The 17,246-nt window shown below is 31.3% G+C and overlaps 1 protein-coding gene across 1 annotated transcript; it reads left to right on the top strand.

Annotated features, from left to right (window-relative positions):
• Window positions 1-122: 122 nt before the first annotated feature.
• On the top strand, window positions 123-16,499 carry LOC126881082 (dnaJ homolog subfamily C member 17). Its single transcript, XM_050645122.1, has 5 exons — window positions 123-296; window positions 6,264-6,539; window positions 7,509-7,715; window positions 11,522-11,602; window positions 16,254-16,499. Exons 1-5 carry the CDS (start codon window positions 222-224, stop codon window positions 16,455-16,457), a joined length of 843 nt encoding a protein of 280 aa, XP_050501079.1. The 5' UTR covers window positions 123-221; the 3' UTR covers window positions 16,458-16,499.
• Window positions 16,500-17,246: the final 747 nt, after the last annotated feature.

Genomic DNA, 17,246 nt, shown 5'->3' with positions numbered 1-17,246 from the left:
ATGTCATAGGAACCATTAACAAGAAGAATATTGCGTTTCTCTTTCTCCAACGGCAACAAGTTTGTATATGCTGTGACTTTGAAATGTGACATTTGTAGGTCACACAGCTCAAAAACAATAAGAAGAAGAAGACGTTTGTAGGTTATGTTAAAGTTTGTTATTGCAAGTACGTAAACATTTGAAATTTAATCGAATACAAAATTAATTAATAAGAATTTAAAATGGGAGACATAAAAATTGAAGAAATGGATTTGTATGAAATGCTAAATATTGATATCGGCAGTTCAATATCAGAGGTAAATATTAATTAATTGTCTTAGAAAAATTAAAGTTCCATAATCTTATTTACTATTATGCTATTATATTGAACACATAATAATTATTCTACAAATAAACAAAGCCAAGTCCCTTAGTGTTCCCATTTAGATTCGTTTGTTGTTGATTTCTTAATCCTAATAATATATACATATCACTTTATTTTAATTCGAGTAAAATTCCTTATAAATTAGGAGAAAAACCAGACAGGATCTAAGAAAACACACTGAAAATGAAATCGAGAAAGTAATTGAGAGAAATAAGGGCCTAAAATACTTACGACCAAATTTAGGGAAACCACTACTCATTTCAATAAAGGATGAAACAGGACGGGAAGAGAGGAGAAAAGATAAGATATTAGAAGAAGTAGAAAGGTTTTATAAAGAACTATACACCTCAAAGAAAGACGCAAACTTCAACACTCAGGAATATATCAAGAAAACAATCACGAATGTAAACTCAGAAACATTACCAAAAATAGAAAATTATGAAATAGAAGCAGCACTATCACAATTAAAGAACAACAAAGCACCAGGACCAGATGGAATCCTTGCTGAAATGTTGAAAGAAGGGAAAGAAGAAATCTTACAAACATTAAGAAATCTGTTTAATCAGTGTCTACATAAAGGAGAAATACCCGACGAATGGAACGAAAGTCTTACAATACTGCTATTTAAGAAAGGCGACAGAAAGGACATAAAAAATTACAGACCCATCTCACTGCTGTCGCAAACGTATAAACTATTCATGAGGATTATTAACAACAGGCTAACACACAAATTGGACTCGTATCAACCAGTAGAGCAGGCAGGATTCCGAAAGGGATATAGTACCACTGACCATCTTCTAACAATTAGGACACTAATAGAAAAAGCTAACGAATACCATATAGATCTGCACTTAGCGTTCATTGACTACGAAAAAGCATTTGACAGCGTGGAAATGTGGGCAATAGAAAAAGCTATAAATAACTGTAGAATAGATTCCAGATACAGAATGCTAATACATAATATATACAGGAAAGCAACAATGACAGTACAATTGGAACAAACCACAAAACCCATACCAATTAACAGAGGAGTGCGACAGGGATGTTTTCAAAACAATGGAATGGACAAACATGGGAATAAACATAAATGGAAAGAAACTAAAAAACCTAAGATATGCAAACGATGTAGTAGTCATAGCATCAAGTTTTGAAGAATTACAAACCATGCTAACTGAACTAGCAAATGAATCCGAACAAATAGGTCTAAAAATGAATTTTGCCAAAACAAAAACAATGACAAACACATAAGACAATAGAAATGTAATACTAAACGACACCACAATAGAAGAGGTTAATGATTATATATATTTGGGACAGATGATAAAAATAAATAAGGAAAACCAAACAGCGGAGGTAAAAAGAAGGGTCAGATTGGCCTGGGCAGGATTTGGAAAATTAAAATGGGTCCTAAAGAATAAAAAAATACAATACTTAAAAACAAGAGTGTTTGACCAGTGCATACTCCCAATTCTCACATACACATGCCAAACATGGATCTTGACCAAGGCAGACATGGATAAAATAATGAAGACACAAAGAGCCATGGAGAGAGCAATGTTAGGAGTAAAATTGACAGACAAAAAGCAAAACAACTGGGTCAGAAATAGAACAAAAGTCAAAGACGCAGGCCAACATATAGCCAGGCTAAAATGGAGCTTTGCAGGTCATAACGCTAGACAAACGGACAATAGGTGGAATAGCATGATACAACAATGGAGACCATGGACAGGAAAGAGAGCAAGAGGACGACCCCAGATGAGATGGGGAGACGACATTAAAAAGATAGGAGGAACGCACTGGAAACAGAAAGCACTAAACAGAAGCGAATGGAGGAAACTGGGGGAAGCCTATGTTCAAAATTGGACGAATTAAAGGGCAAAAGAAGAAGAAGAAGAAAATTCCTTTGTAGCTTTTTCCAAGACAACAAACTACCATTTATTACCTGTTACATAATCATCATCCAGCCTCAAAAGTCTACTGCTGAACATAGGCCTCTTCCTCCTGTTTCCAATCCTGTCTAACTTGCACCACTCGCATCTAGTTTTTATTTAGCCTTCTTAAATCATCAGTCCATCTTGTAGGTGGTCAATCGACGCTTCTCTTGTCTTCCCTTGGTCTCCATTTCAATATGCTCTTTGTCCATCGCCCATCTGCTTATTACCCTTTTAGTCTGGCCATCCTTTCCATGATATTGTTACCTTGGTTCTTCTCCTGATCTCTTTGTTTTTTATTCTCTCACAGTTGTTCCTAACATGGATGGCACCATTTTTCTCTGGGTGATGCTTAGTATGGTAGCATAGGCTTTTGTTAAGGTAAGTGTTTCTGTTCCGTATGTCAAGACTGTTTAAAAGTTTTCAGTTTTCCATATGCTGCCATCCCAAGATCGATTCTTCTTTTCAGTTCATAAGTCTGAATAGCTCTGCTAATCATATTAGTCCATGTGGTGAGCCGCTCCCGTTTGGAAAAATTTCTGATTCGGTTTCTTTGTGGGTTCCTATTCAAAAATGTCCCCTTTAAACAAATCTGAAGGGTGCTGGGCGGAATTTTTGGGCAGAAATTGTTTAAACAATTTTTTTAAACAAATACAAAAAATCACGATTTTTTGCTCTGGAACATATATTTTTCGATTTTTTGGGTCATTCTAAATAAGAAAGGTATCTTGTAATTTTTCTTAAAAATTAATAGTTTCCGAGTTATAGGCGATTTAAAATCTGAAAAATGCGAAAATACGCATCTTTGAGGCTTAAAAACTCATATTTAAATTAGTATTTTTGAGGTTGCCAGATACTTAAATTGAAGATTAAACATTCAGCTTCAAGATTCTGAAGAGTGATCGTGTCTAACCTTAATTTATACCGTTGTTTTTTAATTGTTAAATATGCGTGTTTATCCGATTTTTTTGCTGGTGAGGCTCGCTCTATTTCAAAAATTTCCTATTTACCTCCGAAAAATATTTTTTCTAGATTTTTTGGGATATTCTAAATAAAATAAGTTTCTTGACATTTTTCGCAAAAGTTAATAGTTTTAAAGTTATAAGCGATTTAAAATCCGAAAAATGCCAAAAAACGCGTTTTTGGATTTTAAATAACTGTTAACTTTAAAACTGTTAACTTTTGAGAAAAATGTCAAGAAACTTATTTTATTTAGAATGTCCCAAAGAATCTAGAAAAAATATTTTTCCGAAGAAAATTGGAGATTTTTGAAATAGAGCGCGCCGCACCGGCAAAAAAATCGGATGGACATGCATATTTAAAAATTAAAAAAAAAAAAAAGAATGTGTGTGTACTTTGTACGTACGTAAGAAGTTATTCTTCTATTATATAATTTTAACGAAGTAAATATACTTAACAGGTTATTTGTATTCTATTTAAATATTAAACTAACTTTCTTATCTACCACTTTCAAAAAATTTTTATTAAAACAACCAAAAATAAAAAAAATTAATCGTCCAGGATTGGAACCCGGGGCCTTTCGATCTCTGACCGAACGCTCAACAACTAGACCACTGAGTCTCCTGTAATTGACACGTAAGTTTCGGATATAATTACACAACACGGTGACAAATAGATTGAGTGGTATCGTGATAAAAATGTTATACCTACATATTTTATTATCTTACTACAGAAGAAGAGAAATTCAAAGACACAAAAATTATATTAAATAATACATTTACTAAAAACACTAATATATTCTTTTAATGACTTATTTGCGCTGATACAGATACTATCTTGAAAGATTAGAAACGAACTACATACTGTCCGTGTGCGCATGCGCGCAGTATTATAAAATTTTACTCTCAATCGCGCTTAAAGAAGAATAACTTCAAAAACAATGGTTAAATTAAGGTTAGACGCAATCACTCTTCAGAATCTTGAAGCTGAATGTTTAATCTTCAATTTAAGTATCTGGCAACCTCAAAAATACTAATTTAAATATGAGTTTTTAAGCCTCGAAGTTGCGTATTTTCGCATTTTTCAGATTTTAAATCGCCTATAACTCGGAAACTATCAATTTTTAAGAAAAATTACAAGTTACCTTTCTTATTTAGAATGACCCAAAAAACCTAAAAATATATGTTCCAGAGCAAAAAATCGTGATCTTTTGTATTTGTTTAAAAAAATTGTTTAAACAATTTCTGCCCAAAAATTCCGCCCGGCACCCTTCAGATTTGTTTAAAGGGGACATTTTTGAATAGGAATCCACAAAGAAACCGAATCAGAAATTTTTCCAGACGGGAGCGGTCTTACCACATGGACTATATCCCAGGTATTTATATCCATCTACAAGTTCTATTTTTTTTCCCACCAATACTGATGTTCTGGTTTGGTACCAAATTTACCATTATTTTTGTTTTCCGAGATGTTTATATTTAACCCTACATTTTCTATAGTCATAACGAGTTCCTGTACCATCTCTCTTGTCATATCTAGATCTTCAGCTATTATTACTTGTTACTGAAACTTGTTTAGATATTCTCCATCTATTTTTATTCCCTTCGTCATTCAATCCAAATTGTTAAAAGCACGTAAAGAGGAGTGGGGCAAGTTCAGACCGGTTTTTGTTGAGTTTGACTTTAATATGTTTTTTGTAAATTATATTTAAAATATTTAACATTTTCATGGTATCAACGTGGAGTAACATAAATACTCTATAATTCGCCTTGCCGAAAACACCAATTTACATTGGAAATTACAACTTTTATATTTAATTAGAAAAAACAGTAACTATTCCGAACTTGGGGCAAGTCCGTAAACAGCTGTTTAAAACTCATTGAAATCTATCTTCATATGTTATGGGACAAAATCAGAATTAAGTACTAATCCGTCATTTATAAATTGCTTTTTGCCAGATTATAATAAGTTGCTTAGTTTAAAAGTTATACATTTAGATATAAAGAATATTTTTTGCATGGCATTTATGTGCCTGTCCTGATTTCTATCAATGCTTCTTCAAATGTTTCTGCTGATTACGCTTTTCGGTTCGTTTTACTAACATAATTTCTAACCATTTTGGATCTAAAAAAGTTATAAATAATTTGAGCAAGAATCCATAAAGAATACAAAAAAATGCTTAAAGTTGACTGCACAAAAAACAACTCCTGTCTTACCCCACCACATGCTCCGAACTTGCCCAGTGCAGAAATATTTGCGGAGCAAGACCAGAGTTGTGCTTTTTCTAGTAAATTTCAAATAATCAAAAGAATTTATTTATTTAACATAAACTTTAAGCAATGTTCTTAATACTTACCAAAACTAAATGCACAAGACGCAAAATTTGCTGTAAAATACTGGCACTTTGTTCGACAGCTCTAGGTTAGATATGTACTGCAGACGAACTGACGAACTCACATTTTATAAATGGCAAAACAATGGAAGAATTATTTCTGAGTGAGAGACACCTATGTCAATCATTTCATACTAATCCAGTACAGATTTCTACTCCTTAACTTGTACAATTGAATGTATCTTATGATAGTTTTAGAGCAATTACGAACTTGCCCCATTTACTATCTTACCCCACTTCACCTTACTAGCATTGTATTAAAAAGTTTAGGTGACATTGGGTCTCCTTGTCTAACTCCGGTTCTATTTTTATGCAGTCACTGTTAGTATGTAATTTGACAGTAGTTGTTGCCTGTAGGTATAGTATATTTTGTATAATAATTTCGTATACCTACAATCTATCCTGCATTTTTTAAGCACCTATAATATTTTACTTACCTCAACACTGTCAAAGGCTTTGTGAAAATCAATAAATATTAGAACTAGAGCTTTAATGTATTCTACTTCTTTCTCTACTACCTCTTACATACTCTTTTGTGTCATTTCCTTGTAAATCTCTAAAAATTATTTTGTATGCAGTTGAAAATTTTTTCCAATTATTCATTTACCTTTTTCAGATAAAAAAAGTATATAGAAAACAAGCCTTACAATGCCATCCAGATAAAAATCCAGATGATCCAAATGCTGCAAAAAAGTTTCATGAATTATCAAAAGCATTAGAAATCTTAACTGATGAGTCAGCAAGAGCTGCCTATGATAGAGTACTTAAAGCTAAAAAGGAGGCTGCTTTGAGACATAAAGAGTTGGACAGCAAGAGGAGAAAATTGAAAGAAGACTTAGAATATAGAGAAAAACAGGGATCCAGGCAAAAAAGTGCTGATGAGCTATTAAAGGTAATTGGTTTAAAATAAAAATGTATACCATTTTTATTCAGTTGCAATGCGAAGGCAAAGCAATCTTACTTTTCAATTAGAATACGGAGTGCAATCCAGCTCTCTGAATCGCGATTTTCGATTCGTATTGGAATCTCATCGGAGAGAGCGCATTGTTCTCCATATCCTAACTGACCAGCACCGAGAGCTTTTCCCACACATTGCAACTGAAACAAATAGGGTAGGTGACTAGCGTCATCTGGCAGTTGAAAGATGAAGTTTTTCAATCCTAATATGTACAGTAAAACCTCCGTTAACCGAAACATCGTTTAACCGAAATGGCTAACAGTTTTAATAATTTCGTCAATAAAAAGTGAATTTAAAAAAGCTATACAATTAAGGAAAATTAACATGTTTAGAGTGTTTTTTTTAATCTATGTTCTTTTGTGTTTTCTTTTGACAGCGATGTTTTGCAGCTATATTTCTCCAATACCATGTAATTTGATACAAAAAGAATACAAAAAACAATGTTATTTTTAACCGAAATTCTTGTTATCCGAAACGGCCTTCCCCCAATTGTTTCGGTTAACGGAGGTTTTACTGTAGCAACATTAATAATATTGAAAATATTAAAAATATTACTAAAAGATTTTTAAATTGAAAAACTTATTGGTACACTTTCCTGGTGACACCTCCAAGGCTTCTACAATTTGCAAGCCAAATGGATGCTGCAGTGAAGACAAAGGGAAGGAATTCTACACTATGCAATCCACATCCCCCGTCTGCAACTTGGTAAAGTTCCAACGGAAAATGCACCTAGTTACTCTACGGAGTAATACGACTATAAAATAAAAATGTATACCATTTTTATTAAAGTAATTGGTTTAATTTTTCTATCCTTATCAATAAGTAATGTCACACTGCACTGCACACTTAATGATACATATTGTTATTTATTTTATTTATCTGGTAATTGTTTGTTGACTTTAGGCTGAAATAGAAAGACTAAGAAAAGAAGGATCAAAGCAAGTGCAGGAGGAAATAGAAATAGTAAAACAGCAGCTACAGAAAGAAAAATCCAATCCACAATACTGGGATGGGTCTAAGCACAGGATAAAAATAAAATGGTCAGCTGATAAACATGATAGTAACAATGGAGGATACAACCAAGAAATGTTAACAAGATTTCTATCAAAAGTAAGTATATTTGTGTAATGTATTTTCTTAATGTCTTTCAATTCCTTATTTTTCCTCTGCGAGTGTATTAGACTTTAATATTTATCCAAGAAGGTCTTAATAAGAAATAAACGCCCTCGTTAACATGTAACGTTAAGTTAAAACATTATATTGACAAATATACAGCTAATTGACCATACAAATTGAAAGTAAAGAATATAAGCAATATTTATTACTACTATATAAATAATTGAGATATACTCTTCATATTTATATTATTTATATTCTTAGTCAGTCTGGTGGTTAGTAGTAGGTATGGAAGTGGGGTAGAGGTCTGGAAGAAATAGTGTATGCACTAGCGAAACCCGAAGTAGTTTTTGAAATATTAATTCGTTATATCTGTATATCATAATTTACAACATAATATATATGTATTGTTTTACCGGTAGCGGGAAAATATTAATATTTTGAATTCCTGTATGTATGAAACTCAACACAAATATATATTAAGGACAAAAGGAATGAATACACAGTATGGTGCAAATGAAAAAAATAAATTCATTTTTTTGTGAATGGGTGATTTTAGAAATAAATCCCGAAACAAGTCGATTTTTATTTTTAAATTATGATTTTTTGGCATATATATCATACTAGTGACATCATACATCTAAGCGTGATGACATAATCGATGATTTTTTTATATGAGAATAGAGGTCATACTGTTAGACACGATCATTAATAATGACATTACTTTCGAAATTCACATCATTCCATATTATTATTACTCTTCAACCTTACACAATCATTATTACTGTCATTATTTTTCTTCAGTATATTTTTGTGGTCTTTGTTTTACCAAGTCAGAAATAATAAAATAATAATATGAATGGCATATTTTTTTACTAAGTAACAGCCAAAATAGCTCAGTTGGGAGAGCATTCGGCTGAAGGTCTAAAGGTCCTAGTTCAATTCATGGTTTCGGCACAATTTTTTTTTATTTTGAGGAAAAATATTCTTTATAAAGAGGTTCTGAAACACTCTTCTTGTGGCATGTTTAACGACGTTCTACACCTTCGTTGCGGGGTATGCCTCTCAGAGGAAAAGGGGGGAAACTTCTATGCAAGCGAAACAGTATTTTCACTTTTATTTAATAATGGTAAGGTAAACAATCCTCATGTTTTATTATGTTATTTTTTACAAAAAAACCTTTAATTTAAGCACAAATAATTAAAAATCGTAAATTTGGGTCAAAAGTTATTAACTTTTTAAGAGCGAAACAGTATTTTCGAAGGAGTATTATCACTTTTATTTAATAATGGTACGGTAAACAATCCTCATTTTTTAATATGTTATTCCTTACAAAAAAACCTTTAATTTAAGCACAAAGATTAAAAATCGTAAATTTGGGTCAAAAGTTATTAACTTTTTAAGAGCGAAACAGTATTTTCGAAGGAGTATTATCACTTTTATTTAATAATGGTACGGTAAACAATCCTAATTTTTTAATATGTTATTCCTTACAAAAAAACCTTTAATTTAAGCAGAAATAATTAAAAATCGTAAATTTGGGTCAAAAGTTATTAACTTTTTAAGAGCGAAACAGTATTTTCGAAGGAGTATTATCACTTTTATTTAATAATGGTACGGTAAACAATCCTCATTTTTTAATATGTTATTCCTTACAAAAAAACCTTTAATTTAAGCACAAAGATTAAAAATCGTAAATTTGGGTCAAAAGTTATTAACTTTTTAAGAGCGAAACAGTATTTTCGAAGGAGTATTATCACTTTTATTTAATAATGGTACGGTAAACAATCCTCATTTTTTAATATGTTATTCCTTACAAAAAAACCTTTAATTTAAGCACAAATAATTAAAAGTCGTAAATTTGGGTCAAAAGTTATTAACTTTTTAAGAATTCCCATAAGAGCCCATGTTAAAACTTAACTTTGAACCTTAATAGTAATTAAACGGCACGGTAAAACAATTTTAATAAAATCAAGTCTTAGTTTTTTGAAGTAAACTATAACATACTATGCAAAATTTCATGCAAATCCTGAATTCTTTGCCGAAGGTGTAGAACGTCGTTAAGGTAAATATTATTTTCTATTGGATTAAGCCACAATTGATTGTAGTGAAGATTACATTTTGCATTATCTCGAAAAAAATAGCTAATGCCTACAAGATCAAGAGACCAAGTAATTCAAGTGTCAAATTGGTGCTACTAGCTACTCTATTAAAATTAAAACAAAAATCTACATGTTAAGTAATTGATTATCTAAATCAAAAAGTGTGCATCGGCCGGGAATCGAGCTTTGACCGGCCGCGTGGCACGTGAGCATTCTACCATTTGTTCACTGACGCTGTATAGTTTATAGAACTAGTTTATCATTCAGTATTTAAATTCTTCTTCGCCTACTTTCCAATAATGTTAAGTAAATTTTAGAAGAATACTTTTTTAGATACAATAAAAAATATTTAAATAAGTACTGCATACTTTCCCAGACAGATGCACTGAATAATGATGTGGTAGTGATTCACCGCATCATACAGGATGACAGTATCACCTCCCGCTTACAGTAATGATGTGCCAAAATTACAAAATCCGGATTCGCACCATTACTGTTCGTCATTCCAACTTTTTCAACCTTACACGATCATTATATAATTCTGATAAAGTAATGTCATTATTAATGACCATGACCGTGTATACTATAAATTTAATTATTGTCAATTAGAGATAGTACGATGCATAGAATTAAAACTCTAATAGCGGCTAAAGCTGGCTCAACAAAATATTAACATTTAATTGTCGATATTTTTGTTTTCTTTCAAGAGTCAATAAATACATTGATAAAATATAGACAATTAAATGGACAACCAAACAACATACATTGTGTCTGGTACATAGAAGAAACCTATTTAGTATCACCTCTTAATTAACATTTTTTTATAAAATCTTAATAGTGTGTCTAATAATTTGGACAAATAAACATTTTTTCTGTTTTCTGACAGCAGTAGAATGTATTTTGAATTAAATAAATTACATTCTATTTGTCTCATTCAATTTAATAAAATTTTTTTGGGCACCTCTATAAATAAGTATGTTAAGGGGACAGGGACAGGCACAAAATTAGCTTGTAATGCATTTTAAATGTATTCATTTTTTTCGAATTTTGAAAAAACTAATTAGTATTTTTGAAAAATTTAATCGCAGAATAAAATATTACATTATTACCGAGGGCTGAAAGTCCCTGAAAACCTCTAATGTTTATTTAAATAAGTTACAGGGGTGAAAAAAAAAAAAGAGAAAGTTGAGTGTAATTTTTAATTTCAAATATCTTATTCAAAAGAAACATTTTGTTTTTTCTGAGGGACTTTGGGCCCTCGAAAATAATGCAATCTTTCAATCTGCGTTAACATTTTTGAAAAATATTTATTAGTTTTTTCAGGATTCGAAAAAATTACATGCAAATTTTGCGCCTATGCTCTTAATGTTCATATTACTGAATAGAGAATTTACTATCCTTTCAAATGATCTAGCACATGGCCCCTATTCTCATTTAAAAAAATCATCAATTACGTCATCACGCCCAGATGGATGACGTCACTAGTACCTATGATGTATATGCCAAAAAATCATAATTTAAAAATAAAAATCGACCTGTTCCGGGATTTATTTCCAAAATCGCCGATTCACAAAAAAATGAATTTATTGCTTGTTCATTTGCACCATACTGTATAACAAAAGAATGTTTTTGTTTTTCATTTGAATAATAATTATTTAAATCATAAAATTGTAGACTTATATTACTTTTATTTTGTAGTATGGAGACATCCAGGCATTAGTAATGTCACCAAAGAAAAAAGGGAGTGCACTAGTTGAATTTAAGGATAAAGCTGCAGCTGTAAGTATTTGTAACAACCTTTGTTTTCTCAATATTTGAGCTGTTTTAGCTAGTTGAGCTACAACCTTTTTTTTCTCAAGTTGATTACAGAAAAAGTTTGCTCTGTGCTGTTGGTTTATCTTAAGGTGCACAAATCGACAGTATGTTATTGTCCGGTTACTGATAAATGAGAAATTTAAAGAGATAGACGAATTGGTGTACAAGTGGTATTTAGAGGGTGGTGTAAAATTTTCCATCCTCTAAGGGTATACCGAACAAAATATCCATGTGCTTAGATCAAATGACATCTGCTTTAATAGTTCCTCTTTAATATTTTGCCTTGTTACAGGATAGTAGTCAGAAAAACGCAAAAATAAGTACTGTAAAATATAATTTCATTAGGTACAATTATAAATAATATATTATATTTAAATAATTATAACTATTAGGTCTATTTAATCAAAATAATGTTTTTATCTTTAATCACAATAATGTTTTTATTTACGCTGCTGCTAAAAGTTGCCGATGTAAGCTCCTTTTTATACCTATCAATAAAAGTTTATGAGTTTATGACTCCTCTTACTCGATTGACGGGTTCTTGTCACAGCCCTGCGCTGTGCTGACAAAGGTTTTTAAATTTCCATGAAATTCTGAACGACCAATAACAAGAGTGATATGGCTTTCGGTATTGTTATACATATAATTTTTAGTTTAAACTCTGTAAAGAGAGCACGCATTTATTAGTGACGATTTCGCTATCAGAAAAATATTAAGTAAATAAAAATGTGGCGTCCATGGGAGAATAGTGCATTAGAACTTGTTAAGAATAATGAAGTAGAAATTGTTGAAGAAAATGAGGAAGTTCTACCACCAAATAATCCTGAAAATGTTGCTGGACCAAGTAGAGGAACTATTAAAAAGCCAGAAAAAAAACATTTATCCAAAGACACTAAAGAAATTGTGTTAAATGTGTTTAATGGATTATGTGAAGAACTGGAACAGCACAAGAGTGTTTTAAAAACTGCGGCTTTAACAAAAGTTTCATGTGCTGCTAATATATAGTATATCGAACTATAAAGGAGGGCATTACAAATAGACAAAAAAGGAGCGACTTTGGACTACATCGATCTATTGAGCAACATCTTTTAGGTCCCATTTCAGAAACCATTTATAATATGTTTGCAGGTAATTATACCCACACTTAACCAAAATATTATTAATTGCTGTAAATCAACTTTAAGAAAATTTTTACTATCAAATGGTTTTAAGTATAAAACAATCAATAAACGACATACTATAATGGAAAGTGCCCGTTTAATAAAATGGCGTAATGAATATTTGGAAAAGATAACCGAGTACAGAAATAGCGGAAGAAAAATTTATTACTTAGATGAAACGTGGTTTGACACTAACGAAACAATTGGCAAAGGTTGGAGTAATGACAATGTAAAGTGCAAAGTTAATGTACCACCTTCCAGGGGCAAACGAATATGCATTTTACATTGTGGAGGGGAAGATGGTTGGGTAACCGATGGCTTACTATTAAGTGCAAAAGACATTAAAGACAGTTGTTTGGACTATCATCAAGATATTACGGGTGAACTTTTCGAATCGTGGTTTAAAAATAACTTATTACCAAATTTAGCAGACAACAGTGTTATTGTTTTAGATAATGCATCATATCATTCTAGACAACTTAAAAAAATTCCGAATAAATACTCTAGAAAGGATGAATTGCAAGATTTTTTATTATCACAAGATTTATATTTTAAAGAATGGTACACTAAAGACCAATTAGTAGAGGTACTTAATACAAAATTATTTGTAAAGGAAAAAGGAATATATTATTGATGATGCAGCAAGTAAAAATGGACATACAACTTTAAGACTACCACCATATTACTGCGTTTTAAATCCAATAGAGTTGTTATGGTCTCAACTGAAATATAATGTGAAACAAAAAAATGTAAGTCCAAAATGTTATAACACTGTCGTGAAACTAATATATTCTGAATTTAAAAATATCTCTGAGGATAACTAAAAGAAAGTAACAGAGCACGTAAAAAATATCGAAAAAGAATATCTTAAAAACATTCCTGTTATAAATAAAATTATTATCAATGTGGAGAACAGTGATTCAGAGGAAGAAAGTGACGAAGTGTAATACCAAGAGAACTTTCTCTCAATACTGAGCTTACCCGGAATATTTTCTTACATAATCAGGTGTAGGGATTATCAACATATGTTCAACACCAAACTACTGCTTCAATTTTTTAAGAAAAACGTGGTCTTATTATGAACACTTTTATTGTTGCAATATCTATATCTTTGAAAATCAGTTCTTAAGAGAAAATAATAATGTAAGTAAGTGTTGAATAGATAAACTTTTAACTTTTACTTCAAGGTTTTATAAATTATTTATATAAGTATATATTTTTTTATCTTTCACTACCTACCGTTCGCTCAATTATTAATTAGTTTTTGTATACAAACCAATTATTGTTTGAACATCTTATAGAAAATGCATTGCAGAAATATGATATAAGTAATTTAAACTTACACAAAATCATCAAGACATAAAATTAAGCTTTGTTTATAACAATACAACTTTATAGAACCAATTTCTTATAAAATATACCATATTATGTTTCATGTAGGTCGGTACTATCCTGTTATTCACCGGTCATAGTGCTGCTTATCGCATTTTTCTCAAATAAATATAACCGGATAATAATATTTTGTTCTCCTGTATTCAGTCTAAAATGAATACAGGATCTACTCCAGGTCCAGGTCTACTCCATCTAATTCACCTACCGTTGCACGTCATCCGCGTCATAGCCCGTGACGTCACATGATACCAACACGAAATATTTAGGCGGTAGGTGTGTTCTTTTTTAGAATCCTTTTGCCGAGTACACTGGAATTACAGCCACTAGACATATTTTATTATACAGTACGTAAATCGTACAGCTGGACATAGGGAATATACATTGAGAGAATTGTGGCAACTGCGCTAACCTGTGTTAGTTGAAGCTTCTGTTTGAGTACGAGTGTTTGGTGCAATAGAGCTGTTAGAATGAATAGAATAACTGAGTGTTAAAGCAAGGCTGTCCATAAATAGATCAAAAACAAAGTTTATGATTAATGAGTTAATAATTTAACTTTACTTTTTAAAATACTATCTATTTTCCCATTGATATTTCCCTGAACATATTTCCCATTCCCCTGGGCCAAAAATATTTAGCTATTACATTGTCATATTTTGACGTTTAGTTATGTCAGCCGAAATGAGTTATCAATTTTGAGGTTGTCGCCAAATTGTCATCGAGAGAGTTGCCACAATGATCTCAATATAATACTGAGTTGGATCTTGAAAAATACTAAAATAGAACAATATTTGAGAACCAGAGTTTACGATCAGTGTATCCTCCCTATACTTACGTATGGTTGACAGACGTGGACACTCACCAAGGCCAATATGGATAAAATAGTAAAGGCACAGAGAGCGATGGAAAGATCAATGCTCGGGGTGAGGCTCATAGACAAAAAACAAATACATGGATTAGAAGCAAAACCAAAGTAAAAGATGCAGGAGAACATGCTGCCAAATTAAAATGGAGCTTCGCAGGACACAATGCCCGACTGAAGGATAAAAGATGGAATCACGAAATACAACAATGAGACCGTGGTTAGGAAGACGAAGTAGAGGAAGGCCACAAATGAGATGGGCCGATGACATAAAGAAGTTGAGAGGACACAACTGGAAACAGGTGGCGCAAAATAGACAACACTGGATTGAATTGGGGGAGGCCTATGTCCAAAGTTGAATTAGTGAAGACTAAAGAAGAAGAAGAAGCGTAGAAATAATATTTGAAAATTTCTATTTATGTTAACTTAAATAAATACACAATAATATGTTTCGTTTAATTTGTATAAATGGATTATAAAGCGTTTTTATGAAGCACATTTGTTCGGAACACACTGTAACTATAATCGAACGAAGGTGACATTTTGGCATACATTGTTAACATTTATTTGACAGTGGCGGTATTGACACTTTAGATTTGTTTTTATTCTTTACTCTAAGTATTTGTTTTATTATATTTATTGTTTTTATTATTTACTTTAAGGTAAGATTATATTAAAACTTAATTCTAGTTTTCTATTTCTAATGTTTTTATTTATTTACATTGAATATTAATTTGTTTTGTTGTATAATCCAAATTTGCAATAATTATGTGATCTATTTTATTTAAAATGGATTCAGGATTTTTTTATACTTCGGCAACAATGTCAATTTAGATCTCTGACATAGATAATGACGTGCAACGATAAGTAAATTAGACAAACTATATGTAACAATATGTACCCATATAATCCTGTCCTATCTATTTTTTACTTAGTCTTACTTTACTTTACTTAGTCTTATTTTACTTAGTTTTACTTAGTCTTATTACTTACTTTATTCTTTTCTGTTCCTTATTCTGTTTTCACCTATGATTTTATCCTTCCTTTGTTTGGTTTCTTTGGTCCTAGTATTTGTACTATGTGTGGTCCTGTTAGCTAGTTTTCCAAAATATTTATGTTTATACTACTTCGAAGCTGTCTAGTTGTAAGTCCGTCCATTGTTTTCTTTTTTAACCAGTTGTGTGATTCTATTGTTTGATTTTAGGAAATGGCTGTGGATCTGGAAGTGGGACTGCCTCACAATCCTTTAAAATTGGAATGGTTGGGTGGACCACCTCAAAAGAATCTAAGTGGGAGTTCTTTGGTAAAAGAATCAGATTTTGAAAGTATTACTTTAACCAAATTGCGACAAGCCGAAGAAAGAAAACGTCTTATTGAACAAATGATGGCAGAAGATGAAGAAACTTAATTATAAATTAAATTAAATATTAAATAATCAATTTTGTACAAACGTTTTACATATCTACAGTTTTCCTGTCAAGCTATTGCCATGAAATGGCAACATTTTAAACGTATATTAGAAAATCTACATAAAACCATAACTAAAAAAAGCTCCTTTTATAATCACGCACATTTCCTCCTTGAAACCAAATGCTTATAAACTGTCCCATTTTTTGAATTGTCTGTAAACATTTTATGAAACTCTCTACTCGTTTAAAAATTGTTTATTATTAAGGGGGTAGGCGCAAAATATTGGTCCAATGCTATTTAAATGCATTCATTTTTTTCGAGTCATGAGAAAACTAATAAGTATTTTTAAAAAATTTAAAGGCAGAATGAAAGATTACATTAGTACCGAGGCACAGTGGTGAATTTTGCCGAAAACCTGGCCAAAATGCAACAATTTAAGTTTATATATTCCGAGAAATTTTATATGAATCTTGCTCTGTAGGTTTCGGATAATCATAAACGGCCGTTGAGGGTAGAACAATACAAGCATATTACATATTTATATTAGTGTAAAGTTGGTATTGAACGAAAGCGGACCGAATAAAATTAAAGTGTGATATACAATTGAGGCATTGTTACGTTTTCGTTTAAAATTATAGACGTGTATTATTTTGTTATTTTATAGTGGATGCTATTTCTTGAGGTAAGTGGAGTATTTCAATATACTTTTTAGATTCTTTTTGCTAACATAAACTTTATGTACAACATATTACAAAATGATGGCAAGAATCTTCAATCGTTTTCTGTT

Source organism: Diabrotica virgifera, chromosome 3 (genome assembly GCF_917563875.1).
Source record: "Diabrotica virgifera virgifera chromosome 3, PGI_DIABVI_V3a".
NCBI classification, from domain to species: Eukaryota; Metazoa; Arthropoda; class Insecta; order Coleoptera; family Chrysomelidae; genus Diabrotica; species Diabrotica virgifera.
The sequence above is the reverse complement of the archived record's forward strand: the minus strand, read 5'-3'. Positions and strand labels throughout refer to the sequence as shown.

What these genes read in the sequence shown, in the direction of transcription:
- LOC126881082 (XM_050645122.1), top strand. Translation starts at nt 222, where the DNA reads ATGGGAGACATAAAAATTGAAGAAATGGATTTGTATGAAATGCTAAAT. An exon ending in TCGGCAGTTCAATATCAGAG is followed by an intron (nt 297 to 6,263) that starts GTAAATATTAAT and finishes TACCTTTTTCAG; the next exon opens with ATAAAAAAAGTATATAGAAA. An exon ending in GTGCTGATGAGCTATTAAAG is followed by an intron (nt 6,540 to 7,508) that starts GTAATTGGTTTA and finishes TGTTGACTTTAG; the next exon opens with GCTGAAATAGAAAGACTAAG.